The sequence below is a fragment of the Scyliorhinus canicula genome, chromosome 6 (genome assembly GCF_902713615.1).
Source record: "Scyliorhinus canicula chromosome 6, sScyCan1.1, whole genome shotgun sequence".
Taxonomy (NCBI): domain Eukaryota; kingdom Metazoa; phylum Chordata; class Chondrichthyes; order Carcharhiniformes; family Scyliorhinidae; genus Scyliorhinus; species Scyliorhinus canicula.
The window spans coordinates 65,229,490-65,244,406 of NC_052151.1; the positions used below are offsets into that span (position 1 = coordinate 65,229,490).

The 14,917-nt window shown below is 48.7% G+C and overlaps 1 protein-coding gene across 2 annotated transcripts in view; it reads right to left on the reverse strand.

The window, feature by feature from the left end:
- hbs1l (HBS1-like translational GTPase) overlaps positions 1-14,917 on the reverse strand; it is a 208,211-nt gene that overhangs the window by 47,970 nt on the left and 145,324 nt on the right. For both annotated transcript variants that reach the window (XM_038799399.1, XM_038799398.1), the window contains one exon: positions 3,944-4,188. In XM_038799399.1, coding sequence (XP_038655327.1) covers positions 3,944-4,188 — 245 coding nt within the window. The remainder of the gene's footprint in view (positions 1-3,943; positions 4,189-14,917) is intronic.

Consider the following 14,917-nt stretch of genomic DNA (forward strand, 5'->3'; position numbering starts at 1 on the left):
AAATTGAACCTGGCCAGGCTCGCAGAGGGAGTGAAGGGAAACTTAAAGAGGTAGGATGCCCTCCCTTTGTCCTTGACAGGGAGAGTGCTGATGGTCAAAATAAATCTTCTGCCATGGTTCGTATTTGCGTTCCAGCGTCTCCTGCTCTTTCTCCCCAAGTCCTTTCTCATTAGGGTTGATAAGTTAATCTCGGCCTTTATCCTGCAGAGGGACAGAGGGAGAGGCAATTGGGAGGGCTGCCGCTACCCAATCTGATGTTTTATTACTGGGTGACGAACATCAAGAAAGTGTGGGGGGATGAAGGAGCCAGGGTCGGGTTGGCGGCGGATGGATGAGGCTTCCAATGCACGTTCATGTCGAAGGACATTGGTTGCATCCTCTCTTCAGTTCTCTCAGACCAGGTTCTCTATGAGCCCGGTGATGGTGACGTCCACAACAATTTGGGGCCAATTCAGGCAACATTTAAAATTGGGAATAATATTCACTACTGTCACTGATTTGTAGGAACCATTGGTTGTGCCGTCCGGGATGGATGCAATCTATAAGATTTGGAAGAGGGAGAGGTTCAGGATTTGTTTATGGACGGTAGGATTGCTGGGCTGGAGGAGATAGTGGAAAAATTTTAACTTCTGAGGGGGAGTTTGTTTAGGTATATGCAGGTGCAAAACTTTGTTCGTAAGGAACAGTTACTGGGACCTACACTTATGGACAGGATGAGATAGGGGAAGGGGAGATATCCAATATATATGGGTGGTTGTTGGAGTCAGGGAGAGCACTGTTAGAGGAAGTAAATGGGAAGTGGGAGGAGGAGTTGAGGCTGGAGGGAGGGGGTGTGGAATGAGATCTTGCACAGGGTGAATTCCACCTCTTCTTGTGTCAAACTGAGCCTGATACGGTTCAAAGTATTTCACAGGGCACACTTAACTAGAGCTCGCATGAGTGGATTCTTCCCTGAAGGCCTCAGTCCATGTCTCAGCTCCCACCTCCACTCCCAGCTCCTCCTCCTCCTCCTATTTGCGCTTAATATCCTCCACCAGGGCACCCTCCTTCTCCATCAATTCCTTGTAAATATCTGACACCTTCCCCTCCCCTATTTCGACCTCCAACAGATCTTAGCTTGCAGCACCAGAGGCAGCAGCCCTGGGAAGGACAGCACCTCTCTCCTCACAAAACCCCGAACCTACAGGTATCCAAGACCATTCCCCTTCGGCAACTCATACAATTCCTCCAACTCCTCCAGCCCCGCAAATTTGCTCCCTATAAACAAGTCCCTGAAGTCCTCAATCTCCACCTGCCGCCACCCTGGAACCTCGAATCCAGTCTCGCTGGCACAAACCTATGGTTATCACAAATAGGCGGCCACAACGACATACCCTCTAGGCTGCCGACACTGTCCCACACCCTTAAAGTCAACACCACCACTGGGATGATTGAATACCTGGCCGGCGAGAACGGCAAAAACAAACAACAAGCTTGTTCCCCTACATGATGCCGCCTCCACCTGTCAACAAACTGGATTGGATTGGATTGGATTTGTTTATTGTCACATGTACCGAGGTACAGTGAAAAGTATAAACTGACCTCTCCTCCACGGCCAAATTCTCCTAAAATCCCCATAATCTACCCAATGCAGTCCAACAGGTCCGAAATATATAACAGGTCATCCGCGTACAACAAAATCCTGTGCTCGGTACCCCATCCCCCGCTCAATCCCTCTCCAATCCCTCAACGCGCGAAGCACCATTGCCAATGGCTCTGTCACCAAGGCGAAAAGCAACAGCGAGAGCAGGCATGTCTCATCCCTGTGTCACCCAAAGTACTCCAAACTCACTCGGTTCATCTGCACCCTCGCCACCGGCGCCTTAAACAGCAACTGGACTGAATACACAAACCCCTGTCCAAACCGCCCCAGGACCGCAAACAAATACACCCACTCCACCTGATCAAAACCTTTCTCCGTGTCCATTGCCACCACCAACTCAACCAACACCACCCCGCCCCAAAGGCATCATAATCACATTAAGTAACCTCCGCACATTCGCCGACAATTGTCTTCCTTTCACAAAACCTGTCTGATCCTTTCCGATCAACCTCAGCACACCGTCCTCAAACTGCAATGCAAGCACCTTAAGCAAAACCTGGCATCGACATTCAATATCAATACTGGGCGATATGACCCATATTGCTCCGGGTCCTTATCCTTTTTTAGAACCAGGGAGATGGATGCCTCGATAACATGGGGGGAGCTCCCCCTTCTCCCTTGCCTCATTACACGCCCTCACCAGCAGTGGCCCCAGCTCCGCCCCAAGATTTGACAAAACTCTACTGGGAACCTGACCAGGCCCGGGGCCTACCAGCCCAATTAGGGTCTCCAGCCCCCGGACCCATTTCTTCACCACCTTGGGAAATTCCAACCCATCCAGGAACTGCTTCCTCACCTACCTACTATCCCCCCCACCCATCCCACCCCACAAATCCCCCTATGGGCCAGCATCTAACTCCCCTACTACCGGTACTCTTAAACTGCCCCATGACTCTCTGCAACTGCCCCACCACCTTCCCCATAGACACTAACCCAAACTCCATCTGGAGCCTCTGTCTCTCCTTCAGCAACCCCTTCTCCAGCACCACTGAGTACCTTCGTAAGATCTCCACAACCTGCCTTGCCCTCTGTTCCCGCTCCATCCTTTCCTTATGCGCCCAAATCAAAATAAAATCCCCTCTAACTACAGCCTTGAGTGCCTCCCACAACATGGCGGCTGTGACCTCCCCCATATCATTCCCTTCAACATAACCCCGTATGGCAGCCCTCACCCGCTCACAACCCCCCCCCGTATCCGCCAAGAGCCCCACATCTAACCTCCACTGCGGCCGATGGGTCTGCCCCTAAAACATCTACAAATCCACCCAATGCACGGGTGATCAGAGATCACAATCGCTAAATACCCAGAGTCCACCACCCTGTCAACAGCGCCTTGTCCATTACGAAAATGTCAATTTGGGAAAACACAGTGCAAATGGGAGAAGTATGAAATCCCCTTCACCCTCGGCCTCCCAAACCACCCATGAGCTCCATGTACCCCCTCAGCTCCCTAGCCACCGCCGACACCCTCGACGACTTCGGACTCAACTGGTCCAGATTTGGATCCAGGACCGTATTAAAATCTGCCATCCCCCCTTTTAAGGTGCTTATCTAAATCTAGAATCCTCCCCAACACCTGCCTCATTAAATCCACATTATCCCAATTTAGGGCATAAATGTTTACCAGGATGACTCTTTCTCTTAGCACTCCTCATCCTCTGATCCATACACCGACCTCAGCCGAGGAGTATTGCCTTCCCTGAGCACTCATAAACCTTTTGTACTCAAAAAGCACCCCCCCCCCCCCCCCCCATACAGGTGGGGAAGAACTAACAAAATCCACCTCAAGGGGGAGCCACCAAATGTGCGGCCATTCACTCCATGGCCGCCACTGGAAGTCGCGTTTTACTATGTTAAAAGTGTGTAAATGTAAACTGTTGTTAACAAAACAGTTTTTATAATGAACAATATCATGGTTCATTTTTTGAAAATGTTTTTTTATTATTAATTTGTTTCACTATTTAGCTGTTGTCACAGGATTAAGGCTCTTCTTGCCAAAAAAGGTTAACAAAATATGTTGACAATCTGCTGGTGTCGACCTGAAAACAATTATTGGGACACATACAAATTGTACAATTGATGTTGCACTTCCAGCCTTGTTAAATTCTGTGCCTTCACTTGAGACGCACCAGAGATTTGCAGTGCCTTGTATGCAATAAAGGCACAACTTCATCCAACTAGCCGATGATGCACCAGGTTGAAAAACCATTGTGCTGTCATTCTCGACTACCTGCAGTAACAATTCTCATAAGAAAATGATACCTGTATACACTTTTAACTGCAAGAGCAATTATCCCTTACCAATCACAACAAGATTCAGCAGCTGCTTTCCTCCTTGTCTCTTTTCAAGCTCAGCTTTCACATCAATCTGCTGCCTTGCTTTGGCAGAGCCTTTACTGAAAGTCTGAACCACGGCTGCTTCTTCAGTTAAAGATGCAACATGAGCTGTAGAATTCGGCTTCGATGAAACCTCTGGCAAAGGAGATGGATAAGTCTCTTCAGCGAATGTACCCTTTCGCAGGTGGTCATTCTCATCAACATTTGTACTATAGTCAATAAAGTAAACATAATTAGTGCAGCATGCTTCAAAACACATATTCATGCCTACTGTACATGAAACAAACCACTATTTGAACTCCACAGAATCTACAAGCCCCCCCCCCCCCCCCCGTCTGCTGACGATTAATTTCCTGCAAAGAAGTCGATGAACGGTTGCCACCTCCGGGTGAACCCTAACAGTGACCCTCTCAAGGCGAACTTGATTTTCTCCGGAGAAAGCTAACCATGTCCGATAGCCAGGTCTCCGACTTCGGGTTTGAGTCCCTCCAAGCTAATAGTATCTGTCTCCGGGCTACGAGGGAAGCAAAGGCCAGAACGTCTGCCTCTTTCTCCTCCTGGATTCCCGGGTCTTCTGACACACCGAAAATCGCCACCTCTGGACTCAGCGCCACCCTTGTTTTTAACATCGTGGACATGATGTCCGCAAATCCCTGTCAAAATCCCCTTCGCTTCGGACGTGTCCAAAACATGTGGAACGAAAGAGAAAATGCTGGAAAATCTCAGCAAGTCTGGCAGCATCTCTAGGGAGAGAAAAGAGCTAACGTTTAGAGTCTGATGACTCTTTGTCAAAGCCAAAACACGTGGACATGGTTCACCGGTCCTCACGCACATTTTGCGGACCTGTCCTCCACTCCAAAGAATCTCTTCATCCGGGCCACTGTCATGTGAGCCGTGAACAACCTTAAATTGTATCCGGCTAAGCCTGGCACACGTTGCGGGCGTGTTGACTCTACTCAACGCGCCTGCCCATAGACCATCCTCTATCTCATCTCCCAGTTCCTCCTCCCACTTGCGCTTCAGCTCCTCGGTCTGTGTCTCCTCCGGCCCCATAAGCTCCTTATAAATGTCTGAGACGCTCCCTCCTCCTGCCCACCCTCTGGAAACTACCCTGTCCGGAATCCCCCTTAGCGGTAGGAGCTGGAAGGTTGACAGCTGTTTACAAAGGAAATTCCGCACCTGCAGATACCTGAATTTGTTTCCCCTCGCCAACGCAAACTTTTCCTCTGATGCACTCATACACGGAAAGCTCCCCTCTACGAACATATCCCCCATCTCCTCAATCCCCGCTCTCCACCATAACTGGAACCCCCCTCCATCCATTCTCCCCAGGGCAAACCGGTGATTATCACAGATTGGGACCCACACCGATGCTCCCACCCCTCCCACATGCCGTCTCCACTGGCCCCAAACTCTCAGGGCCGCAACCACCACTGGACTGGTAGAGTACCGTGCCGGCGAAAATGGCAGAGGCGCAGTTACCAATGCCCCCAAACTGGTGCCCTTACATGAAGCCGCCTCGATACACTCCCATGCCGACCCCTCCACCAACACCCACTTCTTGATCATGGCTATATTCGCTGCTCAGTAATAGTTGCTAAAATTTGGCAGTGCCAGCCCACCCTCACTCCAACTCCGCTCAAGCATTACCTTCCTTACTCGCGGGGTCTTGCCCGCCCAGATGAAGCCCGTGATCACTCTGTTGACCCGCTTAAAAAAGGACCGTGGAATAAAGATGGGGAGACACTGAAATACAAATAGGAATCTCGGGAGGACGGTCATCTTCACCATTTGCACCCTCCCAGCGAGAGACAACGGAAGCACGTCCCATCTCCGAAAATCGTCCTTCATTTGGTCCACCAGCCGGGCCAGATTCAATTTATGCGGCTGGTCCCATTCCCGCGCCACTTGGATGCCTAGGTACCTAAAGCTTCCCTCTACTAACCTAAACGGCAGCTCTCCCAGTCGCCTCTCCTGTCCCCTCGCCTGGACTGTATACATCTCACTCTTCCCCATATATTAAGCTTATACCCCGAAAACAGGCCAAATTCCCCTAGAGTCCTCATGATTTCTTCCATCCTCTCCATTGGGTCCAAAACATACAGAAGCAGGTCGTCTGCATAGAGCAAAACCCTGTGCTCCACAGCACCCCCCGGGCCAGTCCTCTCCAGCCCCTCAACGCTCTCAGAGCAATTGCCAACGGGTCTATAGCCAGCGCAAACAACAGTGGGGAGAAGGGGCATCCCTGTCTCATCCCCCGGTGCAGTCTAAAATAGTCCAATATTGTCCTATTCGTCTGTACACTTGCCACAGGAGCCTGATACAGTAACCTGACCCAGTCAATAAAACCCCGCCTGAATCTGAACCGTCCCAGTATCTCCCACAGACAGTCCCATTGTACCCGATCAAAAGCCTTTTCTACATCCATTGTGATCACTACCTCCTTACCTTCCGGGGTCATAGCTATCCATATTTTAGATGCATATAGGTAGTGCTGTTGACAATTTTCCATCCGTTTTTCAGTTAATTGATTTCAGGTGGGTATTGATGGAATTGGAGGTGCAGATCAGGGGGAAACAATTTTTTAAATTAATTTCCGGCATGTGGGTGGGTGCCGCAGGTTAAGCGGCATTTATTGCCCATATCTAGTTGCCCATCAGAAGGGGGTGGTGAGCTGCTGCAAACCACTGCAGTCCCCCCCAGTGCTATTAGGGAGGGAATTCCAGGATTTTGACCTAGTGACAGTGAAGGAACGGCGATATATTTCCACATCAGGTTGGCAAATGACTTGGGGGGAAACCTCCAGTTGGTGGTATTCCCAGGTACCTGCTGCTGTTGTCCTTCTAGGTGGTAGTGGTCAAAGGTTTGGAAGGCGAGGAGTTACGGCAGTGCATCGCGTAGGTGGTACACACGACTGCCACTGTTCATCGGTGGTGGAGGGATTGAATGATTGTGGAAGAGGTAGCAATCAACCGTCCTGGATGGTGTTGAGCTTCTTGAGTATTATTGGAGCTGCACATATCCAGGCAAGTGGAGATATTCCATTTCACCACTGACTTGTGCTTTGTAGTCAGGCTTTGGGAGTCAGGAGGTGAGTACTCGCCGCAGGATTCCTGGCCTTTTACCTGCTTTTGCCGCTACAGTATTTATATTATTATAATCCCAGTTATGTTATAATTAGACAGGAAAATAGCTAAACGGAACTCTGGCTCAAATGACCATTGGTGGAATTCTCCATTTGAGAGACTAAGTGCTGACGCCAGGACTGAATGGTGGGTGTTCCACGGTACCAATGGTGGCGCTAGTCCCGGAGCAATTCAGGACATGGAAATGGGCAACATTCGTGCCACGTGGCACTAGTGCAATTCCAACTCACGCCGGCGTTGGATTCGCTGAGATTTGCACTCAAGGGCCTGACAAGCTCGAGGCGCATATACGAACTCCACTCCCCACACACACACATTCTAGCCAAGCAGATACCACGCAGGAGAGCGTCCCCAAGGTTCGCAGATGTAAAGCTGGAGATACTGCTGGTGAATGTAGTGGAGGAGAGGCAGGACTTCCTGTTCCTCAGGGTGGCAAGGCGGCTGCCATCTGCCGACGTTAAACCGGCCAAGGCGCAGGTGGCAGAGGCTGGAAAAAGCTGCACGATCTCCTCAGGTCAGCCCGGGTGAAGTCCCCATCTCCGTGCCCCTGGCATGTGCCCCACAGACCACACCCCCCTCTCCCAACATCCACCCACATGCGGCACCCACCAGACAGATCGGTAAGCAGTGCTGGATTAGGATGGGCAACTACCCAGGCCAGACATGGTGGGTCACTACTTTCCTCCATGACGTCAGCCCCCTCGCACCTCACGGCAACACCTAGAACATAGAACAGTACAGCACAGAACAGGCCCTTCGGCCCTCAATGTTGTGCCGAGCCATGATCACCCTACTCAAACCCACGTATCCACCCTATACCCGTAACCCAACAACCCCCCCTTAACCTTACTTTTATTAGGACACTACGGGCAATTTAGCATGGCCAATCCACCTAACCCGCACATCTTTGGACTGTGGGAGGAAACCGGAGCACCCGGAGGAAACCCACGCACACAGGGGGAGGACGTGCAGACTCCACACAGACAGTGACCCAGCCGGGAATCGAACCTGGGACCCTGGAGCTGTGAAGCATTTATGCTAACCACCATGCTACCCTGTAACGCCCAGTTTCCATGCATGCACAGGCCACCAGCTGCGGACCCCATGCGCTGCCCATGTCTCACATTGTGCATTACACACACCCCCGGAGAAGCCGGCCCACACCACCGGGATTGGGACAAGACCGGGCCTGCGACCCCTCACCATAATGGAGCAGAGGGCATTGGACCTGGTAGGTGGGTTGGGAGAGCGGGTAGTCGCAGAGGCGAGGTTGGCATTGCACAACGAAGTGAGCCTCCTGTCCCCATAGCACGTGCGTCACCCCCACTTCCACATCACCCGCGATCTAACCATGCATCTTGTCTTTTGTCTTGCCGGGTCACCACCAGACAATGAGGAACCGTCAAGGGTCCAACACCCCCAGCCGCAACCCCCACAGAGCACATGTCCAGGGACAACACCAATTTCTCGTCAGTGTTGTCACCAGAACCCTCCACCCTCCACCATCCCAGAGATCCTTATTTCGTCTGGGCACTTTAGTGAAGAGGCTCCTGGGCTCAGTCACAATGGGCCAGGGCAACGAGTGCATTGCCCTGCCACAGGCTGACCTGAGCCAGTCCCGGAGGGACGTGGCATAGTACCGGAGGGACGTGGCATAGTCCCTGTTCTCCATTTCTGCAAGCATGGAGACCTTGGTCGAGGCAAGAGCAGGCCTCCACAACTGGCAGCACCAGGTAATGCCCACAGAGCTCGCTCAGGCTGGCCCCCACCCCCCTGCCGTCCAAGGAGTAGCCTGGATGCCGTCAAGCACCCCAAGGGAGGAGGAAGAGATGGGGCACGTGCCGGTGACTCTTTCAGGGAAGAGCACCTCGGAATGTACCCCCCCCCAAACCCGGCCTATCTGATGTGCTGCGGGCAGAACAGGGTGGCACCACGCCACCTGTGACACCCAGGCAATGGCCGGGCCCATTTTGGTCCGGTCATTACAGAGGACGGCTGCCAAAGGGGAACCAAGGGCCGCCTCCAGGCTGATGTACGCTTTGTGGGACCACCAAGGAGTGAAAGGGCACCTAAGGTTGGAAAGTTAGACACCAGTTAAATTGGCATGGGTGCAGCACATAAGATAGTGTTAGGGAATAGGGCACAGTTGTTGTACATAGGTCCTCTGGGCATCACGTGGGTTGTGCCTACCTGTCCGGGGGCAAGATGGATGGGGGTAGGGGCACAGTAGGCAGGTGGGGCTTAGTGACAGCCAGTGGTCCTGCAGTGGTTCCTGATGTGGAAGTGGGGGTGGCGCTGACAGTGCTATTGGTGGGGCATCTGTCCTGAGGGGGACAGCGTGCCAAGGTGGGTGCCAAAGGCCACAGTGCATGCATCTGCTGCTTGGGCTAGGTTCTTCACTTCGCCATGCAGGCCAAGTAACACCAGGACCCATCTCCTGGTCACCCTCCCACTATGTGCCTCAGCCCTGGCAATCGGTCCCCAGCCAGTGGCACTACTGGCAGTCCACGGGTGCACCTTTGGAAACTTGGTTTACCTCCTCTGACACCCTCAGCAGCCATCGAGCCTGGTTCCGTTTTTTAAATACCGCAAGTGAAATATGCCAACGTCACTTCCGCCTAGCGGAGGCGGAGCATTGCGGTAGGCTGGAAACTTCCACGTCTGACCCATTAATGATATGCTAATGGCCGTTACTGTACAATTTGCACACCCATGCTGCTACAGTGCTTGGAACTCATTCATGCCACTATCGAGGCACCGATGCATGGCGTTCCGATCACCAACAACCTGTCCTGGTTCCCCCATGCTGACACTATAGTTAAGAAAGCCCAACGACTCTATTTTCTCAAGACTAAGGAAATTTGGCATGTCAGCTACGACTCTCACCAACCTTTACAGGTGCACCATTGAAAATATTCTTTCTGGTTGTATCACAGCTTGGTATGGATCCTGTTCTGCCCAAGACCGCAGGAAACTACAAAAGGTCGTGAATGTAGCCCAATCCATCACGCAATCAATCCTCCCATCCATTGACTCTGTCTACAATTCCCGTTGCCTCGGAAAGGCAGCCAGCATAATTAAGGACCCCACGCACCCCAGACATACTCTCTTCCACCTTCTTTCATCAGGAAAAAGATACCAAAGTTTGAGGTTACGTACCAACCGACTCAAGAACAGCTTCTTCCCTACTGCCATCAGACTTTTGAATGGACCTACCTCGTATTAAATTGATCTTTTCTCTACACCTTGCTATGACTGTAACATTATATTCTGCAGTCTCTCCTTCCTTCCCTATGTACGGTATGCATTGTCTGTATAGCATGCATGAAACAATACTTTTCACTATATACCAATACATGTGACAATAATAAATCAAATTAAATTTATTAAACCTGAAAAAATTGGATTAACTCAGATTACAAAGTACATCATAAACTACCACGGTTTCATCAACACACAAAGTCCCTTTTAAGTACACATTATGACTGTAGTAAGGAACACCCCTCTCTGAACCCAAGTGAATGTGGTCTTCTCCTCAAATTCACTGCAGATGATTCTTATACCGTGACCACCTTGTCTCACTGACCTCCGGCTTCAACATGAATGACTACAAATTCCACTTTCAAAAGTCACACTTTCAAACCTTCTTTCAATTATGCTTTCACTCCACTGCTTCCATCAAGGTTGCTTTTTTCAGATTTAACATCTCTCCCTTCAGATTTCCTGTCTTAAAGGCTTTTACACAGACTCAGAGTCCAGCCATTGATTTCCACACTTGTTTAAAAAAATGTTGCCCAAATTGCAGTAAATTCTCACAAGCCATTGCACTACTGCAGAAATCTTTCAGGCCGCTCAGTAACTTTACTGAACAGTAATCTGTTCTGGTTCCCAGCTTCCTCTGTTCTGTTAACTTCAGACTTCTTGAAAACTTCACTTTATTTCTCTAATTTCCTCAACTAGCTGCATATTTCTTTTCTGGCACCTGTTTTCGTAACTATTGCTCCATAGTATGGCTTTTCGTCTAGCAAGGCTGAGAGCGATGTTCCTTCTTTGGCCTTCAAAAACCAACCACTTCTAGCAGAGCTGTGAGAGCTGCCTTCACTCTCACTACCTATCTCCAACACCTCCGGCTTCCTGTTAAAGCTAACAAAGCCCATCCCGGGCCGAGACTCGGCAGGCCGGCCACGTAGAGTGGCCCGCGACCGGCGGCGGTTCAACCACGCCGCCGCTTATGGCGCCGATTCTCCCCTCTGCGGAGGATCGCGTGTCGGCGTCGGGGCGCCGTGGCCCAGTCGCAGGGATTCTCCGGCCCGGTCCTGTAGAGGCCTGAATTAGTCCTGGGAGCGGCCCATTTACGACCATGTGGACACTCTGCTGCGGGATTAGAGAATCCCGCCCATTATCTGCAAGGTATGATTCCATGGCTGTTGCTTGACTCGTTGTTTCTGGTGCCAAGGCCGATGCCGGGTGGTCTGTTTAGCTTCTTTCCTTTTTGTTTTGATTGTCATGTTCAAATACAACCGAGTGGCTTGGTAGGTCATTTCAGAGGGCAATTAAGAGTTAACCACATTGCTGTGGGTCTGGAGTCACATGTTGGCCAGATCAGGTAAGGATGGTATATTTCCTTCCCTAAAGCGTATTCGTGAACAAGAATGGCTTTTGCGACAATCGACAATGGGTTCATGGTCATCATTAGACTTTTAATTCCAGATGATTTATTGAATTTGAATTCCACCATCTGTTGTGGTGGAATTTGAACCCGAGTCCCCAGACTATTACCCTGGGTCTCTGGATTACTAGTCCTGATCATTCGTTACTTGACCTGAACATTCTCCAGAAAATTTTAGAATAGACATGGCTGTGATTCTTCACCATAACCCGATCGTCATTATTTAGTCCTATCTACAGGAATGTGAAACCATTTATCAGCAGCCACCGTCATCAGAAGGACACAAAGGGAGAAACTCAGAGGTAAAATTGCAAACATTCCATTCCTTCAGAATAAATATAACATTTTCAGTGCATGTCTAGTTTTAGCAACAGCACAAAATATAGGGGTACAGTAACATAGGTTACGTCACAGGATTAGTAATCCAGAGTCCTGAACTAATGATTCAGAGATATGATATCCAGAGGGTGATCATTGCTCGGCACAACATCGAGGGCCGAAGGGCCTGTTCTGTGCTGTACTGTTCTATGTTCTATGATAGTAGCTAGGGAACTAAAATTCAGTTAATTAACTAAAATTTGGAATACAAATAGAGTCTCAATAATGGTGACCATGAAACTACTAGATTGTTATTAAAATCCATGATTTGCTAATTCCTTTTAGAGAAAGCAACCTGCTGTCTTCACCTGGTTTGGCCTATATGTTACTGCAGTCTCATAGCAATATGGTTAACTCTTCACTCCCCTCCGAAGGTGGCACGGTAGCACAATAGCAGCACTGTTGCTTCACAGTAGCAGGGTCCCAGTTTCGATTCCCGTCTTGGGTCACTATCTCAGTGGAGTCTGCACGTTCTCTCCGTGTCTGCATGGGTTTCCACCAGGCACTCCGGCTTCCGCCCACAAGTCCCGAAAGACGTGCTTGTTAGGTGAATTGGGCATTCTGAATTCTCCCTCCGTGTACCCGAAGAGGCGCCGTAACGTGGCGACTTGGGGATTTTCACAGTAACGTCATTGCAGTGTTAATATAAGCCTACTTGTGACAAAATAAAGATTATAAATAAAGATTTTAAAATGGCTTAGCAAGCCACTAAGTAGTAGTCAAGAAGGCTGGCATCACCACCTTCTCAAGCGCAATTATGGATGAGTACGAAATGCTTGCATTGTTAGCAATAATCATAATTAAAACAAAATCAATGTCAGCTGTGGCTTTGCATCAGAAAGTTTCGGGTTTAAGCCCTATTTTAGGATTTAAGCTTAAAAAAACAAGGCTGGCACTCAGTGCAGTACTAATGGAGAGCTGCACTGTCACAGTGACTGTCTTTCAGAGGAAATGTTAAACCTCTCAACTGGACATAAAAGATCCCATGGCAATATTTCAAAGGATAGCTTTCACCAGTACCCTGGGCAATATTTATTCCTCAGTCAACATTACAAAACAGGTCATTATTGTATTGCTGTACGCAAATTTAATTTAATTAATTAATTTAATATAAATGGATTGCCACATTTACTATAATACAATAGTGAATACAATTCAAAAGTACTTAATTGGCTGTGAAGCGATTTCAGATGGTTGTTGGAAGGTGCTGTATAATAGCAAGTCTTTCTTTCATTGGACTCACATCCCAGAGCTGCCTGAAGTGCCCTAATTCTTTCGTTTATTAAAAAAAAAATCAAATTAAGGGGCAATTTAGCATGGCTAATCCACCTACCTGGCACATCTTTGGATTGTGGGGGTGAGATGCACGCAGACACGGAGAGAATGTGCAAACACTACAAGGACAGTGACCCTGGTCCTTGGTGCTGTGATGCAGCAGTGCTAACTACTGCACCACCGTGTCGCCCCTCGGAAGTGCTCTATTTCGGTTGAGATGATAAACCAAACGCTTTTGGTGGACATTAAAGATCCTGTGGCACTACTTTGAAGAGTAGCGGGGGGAGTTCCCACCAATGTCTCAGCTGTCACTTATCCATTAACAAATACATAAAAATAGATCACCCTGGTTATCACTTAGATTGCCTATGTGACTGTCACTTTTCCGACATTGCAACAGTGACAACACCTCCGAGGAGTCGGTGGCGTAGTGGTATTGTCACTGGACTAGTAAACCACAGACCCACGGTAGTGCTCTGGGGAACCAGGTTCGAATCCCGCCACTGCAGCTGATGTAATTTCAATTAAATAAAAATCTGGAATTAAAAGTCTAATGATGGCCATGAACCCACTGTCAATTGTCATAAAAACCCATCTGGTTCACTAATGTCCTTTAGGGAAGGGAATCTGCCGTCCTTACCTGGTCAGGCCTACATGTGACTCCAGACCCACAGCAATGTGGTTGACTCTTAAATGCTCCCTCAAGGGCAATTAGGGATGGGCACTGCATGCAACACCCACGTCCCATGAACGAATAAAAAAAAAGTACCTAACTGGCTATAAAGTGCTCTGAGGCACCCTCAGGTTATGAAAGGCAAAACATAATTGTACGTGTATCTTTCTTTTAGTTAATACCCAAACCACTGGTGCAGGTAGTTTACTTTTATGAAAGAATGACTTAATTCCTTCTGAAAATTTTAATTTTCCTTTATTTCTTGCTATTTAAAAATCATTATAAGTGGTTTAACATTTAACGGCTAAATAGTTTAGACTTATGCTCTTCTCCACTTCTGAAAGACAGCACTTCAGCTACAAAAGCAGAACAATCTATGCTCCAACATGAATACCCATGTTGCATCAAGCTGCACATTTCAATACAAAAATTAGGTCATTTTAGAACCAAATACACTTCAAGTAGGAAGATAGTAATGGTAACAGTTTCTCAATATTACTCACAATTCCGAATCTTTACATTATGCTTCAATTGCATTTGACTGATTAGTAAAAATGGTACTTTTTTGGCCATGCAGCCAACACATATAGTATCAGTTACCATACCCCAAAAATCCCTGAAATAGGTTTTGCGGACATGAGAGAGCAGTGAGAATCGTATCATCTTTGAATTACAATAAACTTTATTAACAATATAAAAATGAGCATTTAGTTTATTTCACATTTTCCCTACTGTCCGTCAAGTTAGTTCTCCCTTTTATAAGCTGTTGTGATATTTTACTATCCACATATTCTCGG